The 19,407-nt window shown below is 35.1% G+C and overlaps 1 protein-coding gene across 2 annotated transcripts in view; it reads right to left on the bottom strand.

Annotated features, from left to right (window-relative positions):
- Positions 1-1,190: 1,190 nt before the first annotated feature.
- STRN (striatin) overlaps positions 1,191-19,407 on the bottom strand; it is a 128,449-nt gene continuing 110,232 nt past the window's right edge. For both annotated transcript variants that reach the window (XM_039463754.2, XM_039463744.2), the window contains 3 exons: positions 16,152-16,259; positions 14,886-14,972; positions 1,191-14,797 (listed from right to left, as the gene is read on the bottom strand). In XM_039463754.2, coding sequence (XP_039319688.1) covers positions 14,628-14,797; positions 14,886-14,972; positions 16,152-16,259 — 365 coding nt within the window. In that variant the 3' untranslated portion in view covers positions 1,191-14,627. The remainder of the gene's footprint in view (positions 14,798-14,885; positions 14,973-16,151; positions 16,260-19,407) is intronic.

Here is a 19,407-nt window from a genome sequence, read left to right on the forward strand (position 1 = left end):
ACTGGTTTTCTATCAAAACAATGACAGACTATTTGAAAATATGTGAGGAAAATATTAACATGATTGATAAAAGACCCTGACATGGAAATTTAAGTAGTCTGAAAGTATAGAAATTAAATTATAACAGCAAAACCTATGACACAGACAGAAAACAGGGAAAGTAAAAGCATCTTTAAGCATCACTTATTTTAGGGAGGCACAGGAAGTGAAAACATTCTTAAAATCACTCTTTTTTTTTTTCAGGTTGGTAGGGGGTGAAAGATCAGAGTGATTCCATTTTTTCATATAGTAGCAGGAAAATATTTGATTATGAATGAAGATAATTTTGAAAGAGAAATGCACAGTAGAAATCCCACATTAACATGAGAAAGACAGGAAGTGAATAATAACTTGATCAAACCAGCAAAAAATAAAAAGAAGAAACAATGAAGTAAAATAATGAACATAATAAAACAAAATCAGTGAATACTGAATACACTCACTGAAAGAAACTACCAGCCAGTTAAGAAAACAAGACCTAGAAATAGGCAGCTTATAGGAAACACATTTAAAATGAAGGGATAAAGAAGACTTGAAAGCAGAGGTGCTTAAATAAGACTAATCTATGAATATGCATGCTAAAGCTCCACATAACAGATCAGCAACTGAAACAAGGACTTATCTGAAAAGACCAACATATTATGAACAAATAGGCTTTATTCCAAGGAGGCAAGCATGTTTTAATGTCAACTTCATACATACAAACCAGTTAGTCAACAGCTTAAAGGAGAGTAACTCATGATCACATCAAAAATGCTAAGAAGGTTTTGATGAAATTCAGCAGCCATTCCTAATAAGATCTCCTGGTAAAACAGGAAATAATCTATTTAAATAAAATAGAGATTATTTACCAAATAGCAACTAAAATATTCTAAATAAATACCAAAACCATTTCAACTAAAGTTCATAACAAACAGGGAGGCCTACTTTCAACATTATGACTCAACACTATATTGAAGTTTGCAGATAACAAACAAAAAAGAATTGCCAAACATTGAAAAAGACAAGATCAAATTATTTTTGTGAATGTCGCAATTGTATTTCTAAAAATATCAAGATTCTAGTGAAAAGCGGTTAGAATTCTTGAGATTTGGTAAGCATATACAACGTTTGTTGTATATAAGCATACAAAAACAGATTTTCTCTGTGTATTTTAACATTTATTTTCTTGATTTTTTTTTTTTTTTTTTTTTTTTTTTTAAGAGATGGGGTTTTGCTATTTTTCTGGGGCTGATTCTGAAACTCTCGGGCTCAAGCAATCCTCCCACCTCAGCCTCCTAAAGTGCTGGGATTACAGGTGTGATCCATGCACCTGGCCCCCCTCTTTGTAATAAGCTCTTACAAATAAGCTCTTACAATAGTGACCAAAATAGGAACATATTTAAATTTTTTAAAAGGCACAGGACTTAAAGAAAACTTTCCTTACTAAAAACATAAATAAGATCCAAACAGAAAATGATATGATGTTCTTAGATGGGAAGACAGTATTATGAGTCAAACTTCCCCAAATTAATATGTAAATTTAATGTAATTTTAACCCCTAATTGGATTAAATTATCACAAACTTCAAATGCTGAGAATAGCCAAGAAAGGCAGTAAAAAGAACAGTGGGCAGGGGTGGGGATGGGAAAAAGCTCTGCCTGACCATATTATAAAGACACCAGTAACTGAATCCATACAATACTGTCATATGAAAAGAGAGCTGTAAGTGAAACAGCATTACACATTGAGAAATAAACCTCATTAAATATACAAATTTAATATATGACAAAGCTGGTGTTTCAATTCATTGGGAAAAGGTAGTTTATTTAATAAATAGTGCTGCATTGACAACCCACTTGGAAGAAAATTTAGTTGGACTGTTTGCATTCTATAAAAAAAAAAAAAAACTCACAAAACCAGTAATAACAACAACAAAACAGAATTAAGACGTAAAGCAGAAAACCAAAACCAAAAAACAAAAAATGTAGAAGCCATTCTAGTGGCCTATACGTGCCACCCAGGAATGGAAACCTTCCTAATACAGAATACTTCCAAAATTTTATAGTCACAAATGTCCGTATCTTACATGTAAGTATTCTTGAAGATATACTAATTAAAGTTTTCCCTTGTTTTTTAGGGATACGGTCTCACTGTCGCCCAGGCTGTAGTGCAGTGGAGCGATCTTGGCTCCACCTACTGGGCTCCAGCCATTCTCCTACCTCAGCCTCCAGGTAACTGGGATTATGGATGTGTGCCACCCTGTTCAGCTAATTTTTTAAAAATTGTATGTACAGACGAGGACTCACTATGTTGCCCATGCCGGTCTCAAACTCCTGGGCTCAAGAGATGCTCCTGCCTCAGTCTCCCAAAGTGCTGAAATTACAGGCATGATCCACCCTGCCCAGCCCTAATATAAAGTTTTAAGTGAGAAAAAGTATTATAAACATGGTCAACAGAAATAATATAGTTTTGGTGAAAAACACTTGCAAATAATAAGAAAAAAGGTCTACATTTAGTATAAAAAGAACAATTGCAAAATTTAAAAAACAGTGAAAACATGGCAAAACTAATAAAAATGAATGACAAAAAAAATTTTAAATGCAAATATGTAATTCACTCAAGTGAAATTCAAATGGTGTTTTATTTGAAAAAGTGCTTATGAATGTGGTCAACAGACAACTTACAAGAGTTGGAAAAAAATTTTGCATTCAAGAGAAGAAAGTCTGAATATATACTGTATAATATACAAATGCTTTTTATAAACTAAATAAAAAGACAAACAGTAGAATCATAGACCAAAAATAATAAAAATGAAACATGTATATAAAGGTATAAATATGAATATCTCTGGTAGGCAGAATTCTAAGATGGCCCCCATGAACTCTGCTCCTCATGTTACTCCCATGGGTGATGCTACACTGCAGGGCAAAGGGACTTAGCAGATGTAATTAAAGCTACTCATCAGTTGACCTTAACAGACAGTTTACATAAAGCTACGAATCAGTTGACCTTAACATATCTGGGTGTCCTTAAACTAGTCACAAGAGCCCTTTAAAAGCAGAGTTTTCTCTGGCTGGGGGAAGTAGAGTCAAGATAATCTGGCAAGCTTTGAAGACAGAAGGGACCATGTTCAAAGACCACAGAGCAACCTCTAGGGGATAAGTCTGACAGCCAGGTAAGAAACAGGAACTTCCATCCTATGACTTTAATGAGGTTGGAAGTGAATTCCTCCCCAGAGCTATAGTTAAGTACACACCCTAGAAGATACCTTCATTTCAGCCTTGTCTAACCTTGAACAGAGAGCCTAGTTGAGTTTACTTGGAGTTCTAAGCTACAGAACTTTGAGATACTAATAGATAATTCAGTTATGAGTGCAATCCAAATGACCAACAAACATTTGAAAAGATTAGATTCACATTTATAGTAGTCAGGAAAATGGAAATTAACACTGAAAAAAATCACTACATCCACCAAGATTTTTCTACGTATTTTTTAATGTTAACAATAGTTATTGCCATGAGTATTAAGGGAAAAGTATTTTTATACATTTACTGACGGAAATACAAATTGTTCTGGCCACTTTTGGAAACAATCTGTCAATATTTATTTAAAAATTTAAATACACATTTTCCTCAATCCAGCAATCCTACTCCAGGGAATCTATTCCACAGAAGTAAAACCATCGTAGTGACAAACATATACACAGGAATGCTTATTGTAATAATAAAAAGGAAATAAGAGCTATGATAGACTTGAGAAATTCTCATCATATATTGTTAAATGGGAAACGTGAGATGTGGAAAACATACATGATCCCATTTATTTAAAGCAAACTGCCCACCAAAAAAATCTCATTTATGTAAGACTGTATGTGTATACTGAGAAATTTAAGAGATCATTATAGATTTGTAAGGTGCTCATGATACACATTACATTAGAAAAGGCAAGTGCAGTGTAGTGTGTAGAATAAAATCCTGTATATAATAATTGGGTAAACATACTTGTATGAATAATTAGAAAGATACATATCAGGGAGGCAGGAATGAAGGGGTATGATGGGACATGATTAGTTTTGCCATTATGCATCTTTATGCATTTATTGTTCGTGTTTTTTGCATTAAATTCGTGACTTTCTTAACCTGAAAAACATCACATCATCCCCTTTCCCTGCTTTTTTTCCTTTGCACTTATCACTAATATTCCATATATTTTACTTGTTCCCCCACTGGAATATGCTGCATCAGGTAAAGGCTTTGTCTGTTTACTGCTGTCAGCAACTAGAACTGTGTGGCATATAGCTGGCACTCAGATATTAAGCCAAGTAGTCTTCTGCTACTCTTGCTGTTCATTCTAACCTATTTCTCCTACCAGGAGTGTGACAGAACTACATGACCAGAAGTATCGATTCAGAGAGTGAACAATAGTTATTTGCTGGATGCTTATTTTATCAGGTGTTTTACATCCATTATCTCAAATCAACCTAATTAGACAGATCTATTATCCCCATTTCATAGATGAGAAGCCAATTTAGAAGAGTTGGCTTGTCTAAAGTCAGACAGACAATAAATGTCCTATGTCCAGGCCAAATTCCTGCTTTCTTCCATGCTTAATTGATCTTAAAGGAATCATGTTTTTTGTAATTTTAATGAGATAGTTCTTACATGATATATATTGAGATATTCACTGAATATTTCATATGTAATTTGCTACTGTGTTGATTCTTTTAATGATTTAAAGTCATTTGAATATTAAATATAAATAGTTGGTCTCTAACTTGTTGACTATTCCTGAAACAATTAAGCTCTTCAGCTAAAGCCCTCAAGACATCTGGGCCCTGCTTGAAGGGCTGCCAGAAAACCAAAGACAGAGATGTTCCTAGGAGGTTTCATAAACATTGGTATAATTACTATAAAATCTTCAAGGCAAAAACCAGCCTGAGAGCATCCTGAGGAACTTTGTCCCAGTCTTCATCTCCAAAGGAAGCCCCCAGAGGGATGCTTTTCCTGACAAGCTGCCACTGGGAGGTTCCTTTCTCCTTGGACAAAAGCAGTCAGTAGGGCCATCTGCGGGTTGCAAGGAAAGATTGTGTAAATGCACCTGTTCCAAGCCTACAACAATCAAGGCAGGCTCAGGTTCCAGGCTAAAAGAGAAACTCCCCTTCCACTGATCAGAAGCCAGTGCGGAACAGGGAATGAGCAGAAAAAATTGAGGGGATAGAAGTGCAGGGATAGAAGGAAGGCCATCAGCAGGGTTTGGGACTCCTCCCTGTCCCCAACCTGCTCTGCTCATTTCTCATGCAAGCAGGACTGGAACTGTGCAGTATAAAGAGGTTGCTACTCAGGTGTTTTGTTGCCACCTGTGAGGTGAAGTCCAAATTCCTCCCCAGTCAAGTTGCAGACCTCAATCTTAGGATAAGCTTCACAGAACCAATGGATTTGAGCATCGACTGTCAAAGATTTTTGTTTGTTTGTTTTTTGGTCTTTGATGATTTGGATAGATTACGATTTTGAAATGAGCTCTCTGATTACTCAATTAAATATTTGCAGGGTACCTTTTAATATGGCAAGGCACCAGTCACAGCGCTAAGAGGAATATAAGAAAAACAAATGTGGTCTGTGCCTTAGGGAGCTTATACTGACAGAAGCAAACATATAATAATTAACCTTTATTTTTGTAGGTAACAAATGAGCAATGTGTAAGATGCACATCTGGATTAAGGGGAGAATCAAGATATTCTCATTACCTGCTCTCTATGCCTCAAAAAAAAAAAAAAAAAAAATCCAGAAGATTTTGAAAGATAATGTAGGAGATAAACATCACATAATTCCCTATTAATCTTTGTATTCCAAAAATAATTTCTAAAGAATCACAGGAAATAAAATATTTGTGTATTTATTAGCAAAGGCAAGTTATATTATCAATTGCACACATCAGGGGCACAAAATTGCATGGTACTACAACCTTCAAGTTCAAAAGCAAAATAATTTCTATCTCCAGAAAGCAATAACGTTTCTAAAGATTCTCTTTTCATTGTAATTAGTAGATATGTATTCCTAAGTCTTCTATAGCAATAAGAAATAAGGAGTGTATTGTCTTTTTTTTTTTTTTTTTAAATCAGATCAATTCTGACAGAAGGCGCTTACTTGTCCTGCTTGTTAAAAGGCTGACCAAAAGAGAAAGGAAGTCTGAATGTTTCAGAGTTGGGAGAAAGCCTGATTTCTTGTGACCCTGAGATATATAAAGAAACCAAACAAATACCAGGCAGCAAAATACTGAGGCATTTACCACATAAGAAAGCACTCTCACATAGAAGTTGAGTACTGGAAAGGCTGTTGGGGAGGATATTGTTCACAAACAACTGTCAAAAGATATGAGACTGCTGAGTTTTTCTTTTTCTAAAAATCATACTGAGTGATATTATCCTATCAAGAGGATATTCTGAAATATGTTGGCTATAGAAAAAGATGTAAGTACATTTTAAAAAAAATGTTTTTAAAAGCATAGTCAAAGCCATTCAAAAGAGAACTCACTCCGTAAAAATGATTCTCATATTTTTTCATGAGATTATCACTTGGCCACCTTAGGATATTTCTCACATGCCTGGTTTTCATCCTGACATATGCAATGACACAAAATACCTGAGCTTGTTTTTATAGCTCCCTCAAATATAATGAAAACTATGCCCTCTGATGCTTTGCAGGGGGCTCTAGGATACTTTTGATATCTTTCCTAAAAATATTTAATTTAGATAACAAGGACCAATGATAAACAAGCCAGACTCGGAACCACTTATTCTTTGGGGTCAGAAGTGATCTCGTCAGCCCCATTGAAGTTGAAATGAAAGACAACGTGGGTCAGGCCACAGGCCAGGTGCTTCTCCTTTTTGGTAAGGTACTTCTTTCCCCACACTCTCACCCAAGTTATCCAGCACCCAAAATAAACTGTTTCTGATAAAATTACTTTTGCTCTAAGTTAATTTTGCTTATACATTGAAAATTACTGTCTTGGTCCCATTTCCAAAGAGTAGTTGGGTGCCAGACTTTTATCATTTCAGCACATACATATAAACCACAAGCTGTTTACGACTACGACTCATAATTAATGCAAAATTTTGCTTTTCACATGCTGTTTTTCTTAAAATTTTCAGTTCAGGCATTCTTAATTGCAGATGATGGGTTTCTCTATTACCCTTAATTTGATGATGCTATTATATAATTTTAAAAAATCTTTTGTTTGAGGTAATGAATTGGGAATCTGGTCAATACACTAGATCTTATTATGGCATAAGAAATTATAACACATAAATTAGTATCACTAACTCTAGCACTCCAAGCGCTGTTTAACAGATGTTTTACTGTGGGCTCTCCTTTACATCACTGGGTTAATTATCTAAAGAGGTACACAGAAAAAGTCAATGTGGAGCTGGCATCTGGACCAGTCTCCATGTAAGGTGAATGGCTAAATCTCCAAGGACAAGATACTTATCTATGAAATAGGTCCTTCCTATCAGTAAGTTACTGCAGACTTCACTCACCCAAATAATGACTTCCAATCTAACTAAAAACATTATTACCTTTAGTGAAATACTAATTAGGAATAAGGAAAAGGTTAAGGTTTTATGGGGTTTGAGTGATACTCAGAAGTGAGTCATTTTATGTTTGGTAGATTTTGAATTTTTTGAAAATATACAAAATTTACTGAGTTAAAATTTGTGTTTCAGAAAATTGATTCCAATTTTCAGAGCTGCAGATCTGTATGTTAGTGCTTCTTTACAGAATTGGAGTGTTCTGGTTATCCAGAGAAATAACAGGTGAAAGGATGCTCCATGATTATAATGTTTAGATCAAAAGGTATGCTCAACTCCCACGTGTTCTGGGAATACCTTATAAGCCAGGACAATGCTGAGACTCCACAAAACATCAGTGATCTTGGGAAGCCCAGAGAAGGTCAGAATACTACCTGGCAATTCTAGGCTGACCCCAGGGGTTCATCAATCCATGAATAATTTTTGGAGTTTTAATGACCTCCTGAGATAGATTACTCCAAAATGACTCCAGCTAATCATATCTCAGTTCTCATTAAAAAGATAAGAGATGTTTCCAACACTACTGAAAAATGTGTGTACATACCAGAGGATATAATATTCATTAGCCTACCAGCATACAGAACACCAAACAATGGTGGATAGTTTCAAGGAATTCCATATTGTATCATGGATCCAGATTGGAACACAGAGATTGAGTTCTGGGCAGACCAAAGGCCTTGAAAAATAATGTTGATTTGAAGGGGCAGGGAGAGTGGAAGACTTATGTGTATCTGTTAAGTAACCAAAGAAAAAATAAAACATTATATTTACATATGTGTGTATAAATTTTAAAAGCCATTTAAACTGAACATTTGAAAAACACAAAACCTATTCGTTAAACATGTCTCTGAAAGCATCACTGATCCAATCCTAGAAGATAATTTGACTAGCTTTTCAGCGGCCCAATTCTCTGTAGTGATGAACTTCTCCTTCCTCATAATCAGTAATTAAGACTGGTTCATTAATTTTGGACTCACATATACTTTATCTAATATCCTTTTATATTTCTCTGCATTCCTCTACAACTCCTACCCCCAAATGCCCCAAATCAGACTATGTTAACTGATTCACTGTAAAGTCACAGCCAGATTCCAAACCTGACAAACATTCCAATTCATGAGACACCTATAGCACATTATCTGTATTTGTACACTTTATTTAAAAACAAATAATACACTTAGAGCCACCAAAGATGGTTATCTTAATTAGCTTATCCATACCCTGAATTTACAAAAGAAACTTCTGGCACCACAAAAATTAGCATTTGGATTAATTTACATTAATTGATGTAACTAAATTTTAAAATACCTAAAGATCAAACAATCTGGCCCAGGGCTCACCAGCTGGAGGACTGGGTGTGGAAAGAAAGGGTTATTTAGGAAACTGAACTGATGATACACCCTGTGGTTAGCTCTAGTCAACTGAACTTGAGAAGACATAAAATAAACAGCAGATTTCAATATTAAATAAAAGAAGTGGTTCCTCCTAAAAACAAGTATTAGACCATAGAGTTGGGATGGGAGTAGGGGATACCTCTTCATCTGGGCTGGAAAAAAAAAGAGTGTGGAGAAGGGGAGTTGTATTGTTTTCTCACAAGAGGCAAACTTCAGCCAAACAATGAGGAGATAGCAGGGAGGGAGACGTGGTAAACCAAAGACTTTCTGACTGCTGATGATATCAAATTTAGCAGCTCTCTACAAGTCAATTAATACACCATTCTCTGAGACATCTTCAGAGAGGAGCTAACTAACACCCACCCAGGGGGGAAAAAATCATTCTACATTAACAAGGCACTCACTGGTTCACAGCCTGTTAAAAACCCAGGCAGACATTAGAGTTAATCCAAATTAAAATGATTTTGAAAATTTGCATCAGAGAAATGACAAGCATATGGTCCCGGTTAAATAAAATCTAAAGCCTGGATTAGCAAAGATCCAGAAAATTCTGACCCCCTAAGCACCACTTCAGGAATACTGCTAGAATCAATGAGTGGGATCTAGGGATCTGTTTGGCCAAACATTTGGGTTTTTTTAGAATTAAAAAAAAAAACAAAACAAAAAAAAAACTGATGCAAAGAATCTATTAAATACTTTGTCAACTTGGCATCCCTTACACTGACATGAAGATCCAGTTGGATGATGGATATGGCCAATTACAAGACAAAAGTAAAAATTATGCCAATTATTCACAAATGACCTGTACTTTGTTTTCAAACACAGATGTTTTCTGGGCCTTTCTCTAAAATGAACTTTAGGATTTGACACATTTCACAAAAAAATACATATTTTTGTCAGCTACTACTTTGTACAACCTGAATCCCAGTGTCAAACACTTAAAGTACTGCCATTGTATAAATAACTAAACAAGTAACAGTAATGGAGAGGTAATTTCTGAGTAAATAAAATGAATGATTATGTACTTAATAGTCTTGAAATCACTTTCAAAGAATAAAGTATTCTGAATAAAATTATAGTTAGAACTCTTTTTCATTTAAGTTCAATAATTTGGCTATTGGTTGAAAACATCACACAGACATATACCAACCAAAGATCCATTATCCCCACTGACTAACCACATTGATGGTTAATTTTAAGCAATTCTTTTAAAGAAAAACAAAACCTTTCAATCTGATTTGTGACATCTTAATATAACTTAAATGATAAAGCCTGAGAAAAGCACCAACATAGATTTTTTTAATTGCATCCAACCATCATTTCAGATGTCATAAAGATTTGCTTCAGTTAAAATGGCAGCAATGACAAAGAGGTAGATATGAGAGATGCCATTTAAATATTTTAAGACTATTCTTAGGTGGAATTTTTAACTAGTTCAGGTAATTCCTAAAAATAATATTTACTAGTTAAATCTTTATCACATAAGAACTTCATAACATGCTGTTTTGTAAGAGGGAAATACATGAAATATTAAAAAGTGAGCCTTTAAAAAATGACATTTACTTAGCCAACATTAATGAGATCCCATAATTTTGGTGAACCAATAATTTCTCCTTCTACCTGAACTTTACTACAATTAAAGAATAGCTATATTTTCTCTACTGAAATTTCTAGGAATTCACATTCAAAATTCTTGTAAAGTATATATGGTACTCAAAAGAGCACAAAGCGCATGAAATGTCCCCTGAAGTCCTAGAAGTTGAGCAGATATATTAAAAATACATTGATGGTCACAAATCAGGACCTTCACAGATTGGTAACACACACACACACACACACACACACACACACACACACACACACACACAAACTCTCTCTCCCTCTCTCTCTGCGCCCCCCCCCCCAACCCCGGCCCCAAACTCAATCTTCATCCTCACTGTAAGGCTGCATTTTTATATATATATTTTTAAAGGCACCTCTCATTTTCTAGCTATTGCCTTCTTGATGTTTTTGTTAAAAAGCCTGAATGTTCAATGGAAGTTCAAAACTGAGAATAAAATATTTTTCAATTCACATTTGAATAGCCAGGTTTTCTTACATTCAGATTTTAATACACTAGAATGACAGTCTTTAAAACAAGCATGCTAGCCTATAATGAATATAGTATATACAGTAATTTAAACATTTAGAACTATATATTATACTGCAAAAGCAAACAGCACAACACTCATCATACTCATCATCTGCTGTGCATACTACCTCCAAAAATGAAAATACAAAACAGTAAAATGCACCTATGGTTTTATATATATATAGTTTATATATTATATATATTCTTACAATATATATAATATATATTTATAAAATATACATTTTAGACATTTTCAAATAAATCTTCATTATTTCCAAAAGAAATTTATAGCAAGAATACTGAAGGAATGAAAGTCAGATTTAAAAAAAAATTTCTCACAAAGTTCATCATCAGTGATGCAGCTCAATCTCCCCCCTTTTGGTCATAACTAAAATGATTATAAAAGCTAAATATTTTGCATAACTAAGTATCTGTTTAATGGCAAAAGTTGCTAAACTTGTTCATTAGAAAAATACTGAAGGTCATTGTATCACTTACGTTAAATACCTGTCTATGGTTTGAGTAGCAAATGAGCTCTATATGACAGCTGAGTTTTGAGAAGGGTGCTGCAAGCTCCCAGAGATGTATCCATAGCATATGAAAATAAGGCAGGGATTCACACCTCCTGCTGATTTTCATACTATTCCAATAAGTTTCATCTGAAATATTTACAAATGAAGCTCTACAAAAGCATTTCAATGGCTGTGTAAATACTGAATTTGTTCATTCTGTGAAGTTTCATTGAATGTTCAACAGGCTAGGGGAAAAGTCAGACACATGTATATGCTACTCTGGATGGAAGACAGCTTTGGCTCATTTCTAGGCTGAGATCATGCAGTATTGGTAGAGAAGACTCTCTCTATAGTCTCCAATGGCACTGCACTGGCTTTCTACGGAACTTTCAACAGTTCCATTTGCACTATAGTCTACGTATCTCATGGTTATTTTCCACTTACTAACAGAAAAATTTCAACCATGAAGCGTAAAATGAACAGGGAAGAATGTCTTGGTTTTCAGAATTTCAGTGACATTAGTAAAGCAGGTACTGAAGATCTTAGAAGGTAATTAAAACAATAATTGGTAGAATAATAGTTTTGTGGTAATCCATCATAAATACACTAAGTAATGGCACCTTCCTTCCTTCCTGGAAGGAATTTTCCAGTATCCTTCTACAAATGTTAGGTTAGAAACATTCTTTCTTCACTATGAAGAACCAAAAGAAATTTATCGAACACAATATGGAATTCTGTATCTGCAAGGAAATATAAGCATTCACCTGATAGCTCATGTTTAGGTTAATTCATTTAATTACATAAAGGAGTCTCTTAAGACTGCTTGTAATCAAAGTACAAAGATGAAATGAAAAGGTAGCTGTGTTAAAAATACTACGGCATATCTGTATGAGAATCAGGCAAATTTAGCACAGGTATTTAAAGAAAATTTGCCTGTATAATGCAGAATTCTAGGGGCAAACAAGCAGAAATTTTATAGAAATACTGTCAATCATTAGCCACATCACCAACAGAATACTTTTTCAAGGAGATGTACATATCATAAGAAGTGTCACTGTTATGATGATGGAAAATGTGGGGAATGGAATATGTAGAAATCGTTTTACTTGGTTAAAATATTTATATATTTAATATCTTTTTAAATCTAAGAGCTTATTTATATTTTTTTGGTGGCAAGTTGGACGTTAATAATTTATTTCTAATTTCTAGAATAATCTGTGGCATTTGGGACAAAGAAGAAAGACAATAGAGAGAGACATAACAGCTATAGAAATAAGGTCTGTATGACAGGGTAGACTAGGTCTAGATAGTGGTGTCCCAGAAATCCCAAAAGCTGACCACATGTAGGTGGGTCACAGGAATTTGGGCTGGGAAAATTTTTTTTTTTTTTGAGATGGAGTTTCACTCTTGTTACCCAGGCTGGAGTGCAATGGCATGATCTTGGCTCACGGCAACCTCCGCCTCCTGGTCAGGCAATTCTCCTGCCTCAGCCTCCTGAGTAGCGGGGATTACAGGCATGCGCCACCATGCCCAGCTAATGTTTTGTATTTTTAGTAGAGACAGGGTTTCACCATGTTGACCAGGATGGTCTCGATCTCTTGACCTCGTGATCCACCCGCCTCGGCCTCCCAAAGTGCTGGGATTACAGGCGTGAGCCACCACGCCCGGCCTAAGCCTGGCCTTTTAAGGTATGGATTTCCCAAGAAACAATACTGATTCACTGCCTATTAAAACATGTATATCTCAATTAAACAATGGGGGAGGAATAGGGAGAGAGAAAGACAGAACTTTTTAGTTAATATTTGGCAATGAACTCTTTCATTCAGATTTCCAGGAGATTATTCTTAGAGAGATTAATAGAGGACTTCTGGGATACAAAACATTTGCTTTTATTAGTACTTCTGCAAAAGCAGCTGCATGAAGTTAACCATATTCTTTGGACTCAATAATTTTGAACTATTCTTGGTAGATGTAAGATAACTTGAATGTGACAGACAAAGAAGAAAGAGCATCATTAGATGGGTGTTGATAAATGAGTATTAGCAAATAACTTCCATCTTTTCAGTCACTGAAAAGTAAGATTTCATTAGTATGAAATAATCACTCTGGTACTAGAAATGTCACATGAATAAAGTGAATTTTAAAATAGAAATTATTATAGAGATATGCCCTGTTTACCCTTAAAAATAAACAAAATTTCAAACCTGAATAAGTTAAATCCTTTAGTAAAAGCAGTGTCCATCAACTATTCTTCACAATGGTGAGTGCTTGATAGCTAAACTTTAGAATGATACCAAATCTATTTTCAAAACTGTAATACAATATAGAAATCTGCTTGCAAACTAAGTATTTGTTTAGCATTTCTGAATAGTAATATATTTAAAGTATTATTGCATTTTTCTCCCCCTAATAGGTAAAATGCTTTGCCAGGTGCTTTATGTGAAGAGCTGAAAGGAGAACCAAATTAAAAAGTCAGTTTAACACTGCCTGGTCATTAAACACAAAAGGGTTAGTATGGCAGATATGATAAAGATTACTGTTTTGACTACTTAATGTGTTTAACAAGATTTCTCAAAAGAGAACTTGGTCTAAGTTTCCCACTTTTCTTCTGTTTAGTCCCAGCTATCAAGCCTCTTAATTATCCATTGCAGCATGCCCTACTTACTCAATAGGGACAAGCTAAACTTTTATTCGCTCAGGCCTGCCTAGCGAATTAGAACAACCTCAGAAATAAAGGCGCCTATTGGGAGAAATCTGAAACAGACCTCTAGCTCACAGATTCAGCTGAGCTTGCAGCAACCTGAACAAACCTTAGTTTTAGAAAACAGTATATGAATTGCAAAACTATACTTCAACAAATGTTCTCTGTGCTCCTTCAGCAGAACAAAAGGGCAGGATGAATTGACTCTTGCCCTCATCTTCTGTATCTCTTTTGTGCAGTTGATTACTTATAAACAGCTAGAAGGTGAAGATGATGCACTGCGTCATACAAAGACTTTAGCCAGTGCGTCAGCTCCAGCACTGGCTATATAGCATTTGGATGGGTGGAAAGCTACATCATGAATCGATTCTTCAAACTTCTTTCGATGAGCTGTGAATTCTTGGATACACGTCTTACTTTCTAGATTCCATAAACGTATTGAACAGTCATGACCTATACCAAAAAAAAAAATTGAAATGAAAAATTACATTAACATCAAAATGATAAGGACAAATAAATAATCCATACTTGAGGTACTTACTGCCAGACATCAAGTAAAGGCCATTAGGATCAACTGCTAAACTTGTAACAGCTTCTAGGTGGGCTACCATCGAGTGGATCAGTTTGCCTTTGGAAAAAGAGATTGTTACTCCTTATTAATGCCAATGCCGTTCCTCATCTTCAGTATGCTGGTTTCTCCAGTCATCCCTCTCTGTGTGCTTACTGTATTAATGCCTTTTCCATCGACTAAAACAACATGTTTCCCTCTTGCCTCTAGTCATGGCAGTGATACAAAAAACAAAAAAGCTCAAATTTTAGACTATACTTTTGTCTTTTAAGCCACAATATGGAAGTCAGTAATTTCTAAACACACCCCTTAAGCCACATCTGTTAATTAGAACTTAGACATTATTAATCACTTACTTTGCATCCTTTAGCTACTGGCAAATTGAGTTGTGGAAATATAGAATTCAAATTCACAGAGAAAAAACAATGAGGCAAAGAAAGAGGACAGAAAGAAAACATGGCCACAATTTTGGTGGATACAACATATAGAAAAGAATTTAAAATATTAAATGACTCACCACCAGCAGCTAAACAAAGTCAGCAAAAGTCAACAAATTAATATGGCAGATACTTAGGTAAATATGGCAGATATTATAGGGTGCTTTCCTCCAGCACAGCTCTTTGTAAATTTCCTTTATACTGGTGAAATGTAATAAAATAAAACTTGGGCAAGTCTCCATGCACAATTCAAATCAATGAAGACCAACTAGTCAGTTTTATAACACAGACAAGATTAGTCCATAGAAAATGAATAAAATGACCTCAAGGTTTTCCATCTGCAACACTAAAAAAGGCTATCTGGTAACTTAATAACTGGATATTGAATAAGGTTATTCAATAATTGAACATTTTAAATAAAATATAATCATCATATGCCTCTACTTCCAATGTTTCTACTTTTCCCCGATATATAATACTACAACAGATCATAGCAACAGATCATTTTTATTGGTATTTGAGAAATTTTTTCCTGGTGTCCATAGTGATAAACTTGGCTCTAAGGCCTAAATATAGCATCTGCTCACTATTAAAGAAACCAAAATGATTCTGTATTGTATAATAAAGACTAGTCTTAGTAGATTTGGATGGAATGAAGAGAAATAGAGCCAGGAGAGTATTTGTGTTTCAGCGCCTATTACCTGACTATGAAACCACCAACAGACACCAAAATTAGCCTACTTGTGGTAGGAATATTTTTTCTTTTTGCTTTAATAAAAACCATTTCTTAATAAATTCTTACCTGTATTGTTATCATAAAATTTGATGTGCCTGTCTTCATGAGCAGTGATGCTGATCGGAAGAGTAGGATGACTGATGACTCTATTTATTTGGCAGGAAGAGTTGGCTGCTAAACAGAAAAAATTAAAAAGCAACACAATTTAGTCAAAGATATTTTTCACACAAAGGAGAATTAAATTATCTACTTAAGAGATTGAAAAAGTAGGCTGGGCGTGGTAGCTCATGCCTATAATCCCAGCACTTGGGAGGCTGAGGTGGGTGGATTATGAGGTCAGGAGATGGAAACCATCCTGGCCAACATGCTGAAACATTATATCTACTAAAAATACAAAAATTAGCTGGGTGTGGTGGCATATGCCTGCAGTCCCAGCTTCTCAGGAGACTGAGGTAGGAGAATCACTTGAACCCGGGAGACAGAGGCTGCAGTGAACTGAGATCATACCACCGCATTCCAGCCTGGGTGACAGAGTCAGACTCCATCTCGAAAATAATAATAATGAGTAAATAACGTGACTTTTATTTGTCTTTAGTTCATTTATTCTGTGATTGTTTTCAAAATTTCAATGTTAGGAAACAGAACTGCCTGAACTATGCTACACTGATAAATCTGGAAGTATTTCTAAATTACAATTTCCTGCTATATGTGGGTGCCATCTAAGGCTTACTCTACAGCCACTAACACTGTTCATTCTACAATGTTCTGTGAGATTTTGCTACTTTTAATATAAAGTTCCATCATCACTTACATGGAGATAATTCCCAAATTTAAATCTCGGCTCTTTTTGCATACAAAGTTCTATATCACATTGTTAGTATCTAAAGATAAATATGAAAAAGAAAGCTTCTTAATCCTTAAGTCCCCTTTTCACTCTTCCTCATCATAATAGAAATGGTCATCATTTGACGATGGAGTCTCGCTCTGTCGCCATGCTGGGGTACAGTAGTGCAATCTGAATTCACTGCAACCTCCGCCTCCTGGGTTCAAGCAATTCTGCCTCAGCCTCCAGAGTAGCTGGGACTATAGGCGCACGTCACCACACCCAGATAATTTTTGTTTTTTCAGTAGAGAAGGGTTTTCACCATATTATCCAGGATGGTCTCAATCTCCTGACCTCGTGATCTGCCTGCCCCAGCCTCCCAAAGTGCTGGGATTACAGGCGAGCCACCATGCCTGGCCCAGGTTTGGAATCCTAAAAGTTAGCATCCTAACTATTTTTTGTGTTATTAGGTTCCAAAGAAACTTCAACTATATGCACAATGAGACAGGCAAGCACATATTATTAACCCCATATTACAGTGAACACAAGGTTCAGAAGAAGTTGTGACTCCTCCACAATCAGATGACAAAATCAGTACCTGTTCTAACTTCTAACTCTGTTCCGACCTGACGGCTCATGCAAATCACACAACTGCCAAAATTGGTTCCTAAATGATCACAAGTTCTTCCTGAAAGGCTTTTATCAAAAAGAAATCAGTAATTTAAAACTTCAGTGATTTCTGTTAAGCTTTTTATAAGAAAAAAGAAAAACTGACATAAATAAAACACTAATTGAAGATATGTCAAAGTTTTAAAAATTAAATTACGGTCCAAGGAGAGGAAGGGGTGTCCTTGTAAAATATATTATTTGAACAACTGTCAAAATCTGAATATAAATAGTAACTCAGGTAATAGTATTGTGTCAATGTTAAGTTTCCTGATTTTGATAATTATAATGCGCTACATCAGAGAATGTCCTTGTTCTTAGGAATTACATGCTAAAGGATCTAGGGGAATGCATGATATCTCTCATATGGTTCAAAGTTAAAAATTATACACATATATAGAGTGAAAAAGCAAATGTGGCAAAATGTTAAAAACTGCTAAATATGGGTGAAGGGTGGCCAGGAGTTCTTACATTATTTTTTGTACCTTTTCTTTAAGTTAAAAAGTATTTCGAAACAAAGAGTTTAAAAATTTTTTTGACCCCTAGAATAGGTATTACAAGTTTATATTCACATAATAGAAAACATAGCTAAAAAATAGTCTAATCTTACTGGATTTTCATGTGGTTTCTAGAAATATGACATCTTAAAAACTGAAGACAGTCTTTCCCCAATGCGAGTGGCAGGTAAATTACCTAGCCTGTTATTTAAATATAAAACAAGGTTGGGTGTAGTGGCTCATGCTTGTAATCCCAGTACTTCGGGAGGCTAAGGTGGGCAGATCACTTGTGGTCAGGAGTTGAGACCAGCCTGGCCAACATGGTGAAATTCTGTCTCTACGAAAAATACAAAAATGGGACAGACATGGTGGCACACGCCTGTGGTCCCAGCTACTCTGGAGGCTGAGGCAAGAGAATCACTTGAACCCAGGAGATGGAGGATGCAGTAAGCTGAGATCATGCCAATGCACTCCAGCCTGGGTAACAGAGTGAGACTCCAACTCAAAAGAATAAATATAAAACAAAAAACTCACTTGACCATGTGGAATAAGTTCTTGGTCAGTTACACCTAATTTAGACAACCCTAAACAAAGAGATGCTTATTTACAAAATTCAGACTATGCATTATTTCCTCCACAGATAATACTCCATTGAGTAATACCCTCTGTAAAACCCAGCAAGAGAAAAACAGTAACAATAAAAAAAGAAATACTTTAAATATCTCAGAATAAATATATTCTGAGAGAGACGTTTTAGAGAATAGCCTCAATTACTTTGAGAGCTAGAAAATAAATAAGATTGAAATCAAATCATGGAAGCAGGCAAAAGAAAGTTCTTATTTGGTAATACTTTTAAGGAAGCTTCTCCACTTGATGACAAATCAGAGAAGTAGGCAGAACGCAAAGAACACTACTCATACCTGGCTTGTGACATATCTGCTTCAAATACCTTTGACTTTACCACAGTCATTGACTTTACCACAGCCACTGACGTCACTGAGATAAAGGGTAATTCCTATTCTAACAAACATCCTTCATCACTTTAAACTCTATATAAAATTCACTTTCACCTTGAAGCTTGTTTGATCCTAACTTTCATTAAAAAAAAAAAAAAAAAAATGCTAAATTCCAAAACAACACAACACAATCAAATACAAATAGCATGGGATAGTTCACAGTAAAACATAATAAAAGACTAATTTAAGTTTGCTTTATACAACCTTAAAAGTAAAAAACATTAATTTAGAAAATGTTAAGACATATTACAACTCAAAATAATTATCATTTATTCCGGTAATGTTGTCTTTGTTGAAAACGTTGTTGGAAGTCTTCTCAA

The sequence above is a fragment of the Saimiri boliviensis genome, chromosome 1 (genome assembly GCF_048565385.1).
Source record: "Saimiri boliviensis isolate mSaiBol1 chromosome 1, mSaiBol1.pri, whole genome shotgun sequence".
In the NCBI taxonomy this organism is placed as follows: domain Eukaryota; kingdom Metazoa; phylum Chordata; class Mammalia; order Primates; family Cebidae; genus Saimiri; species Saimiri boliviensis.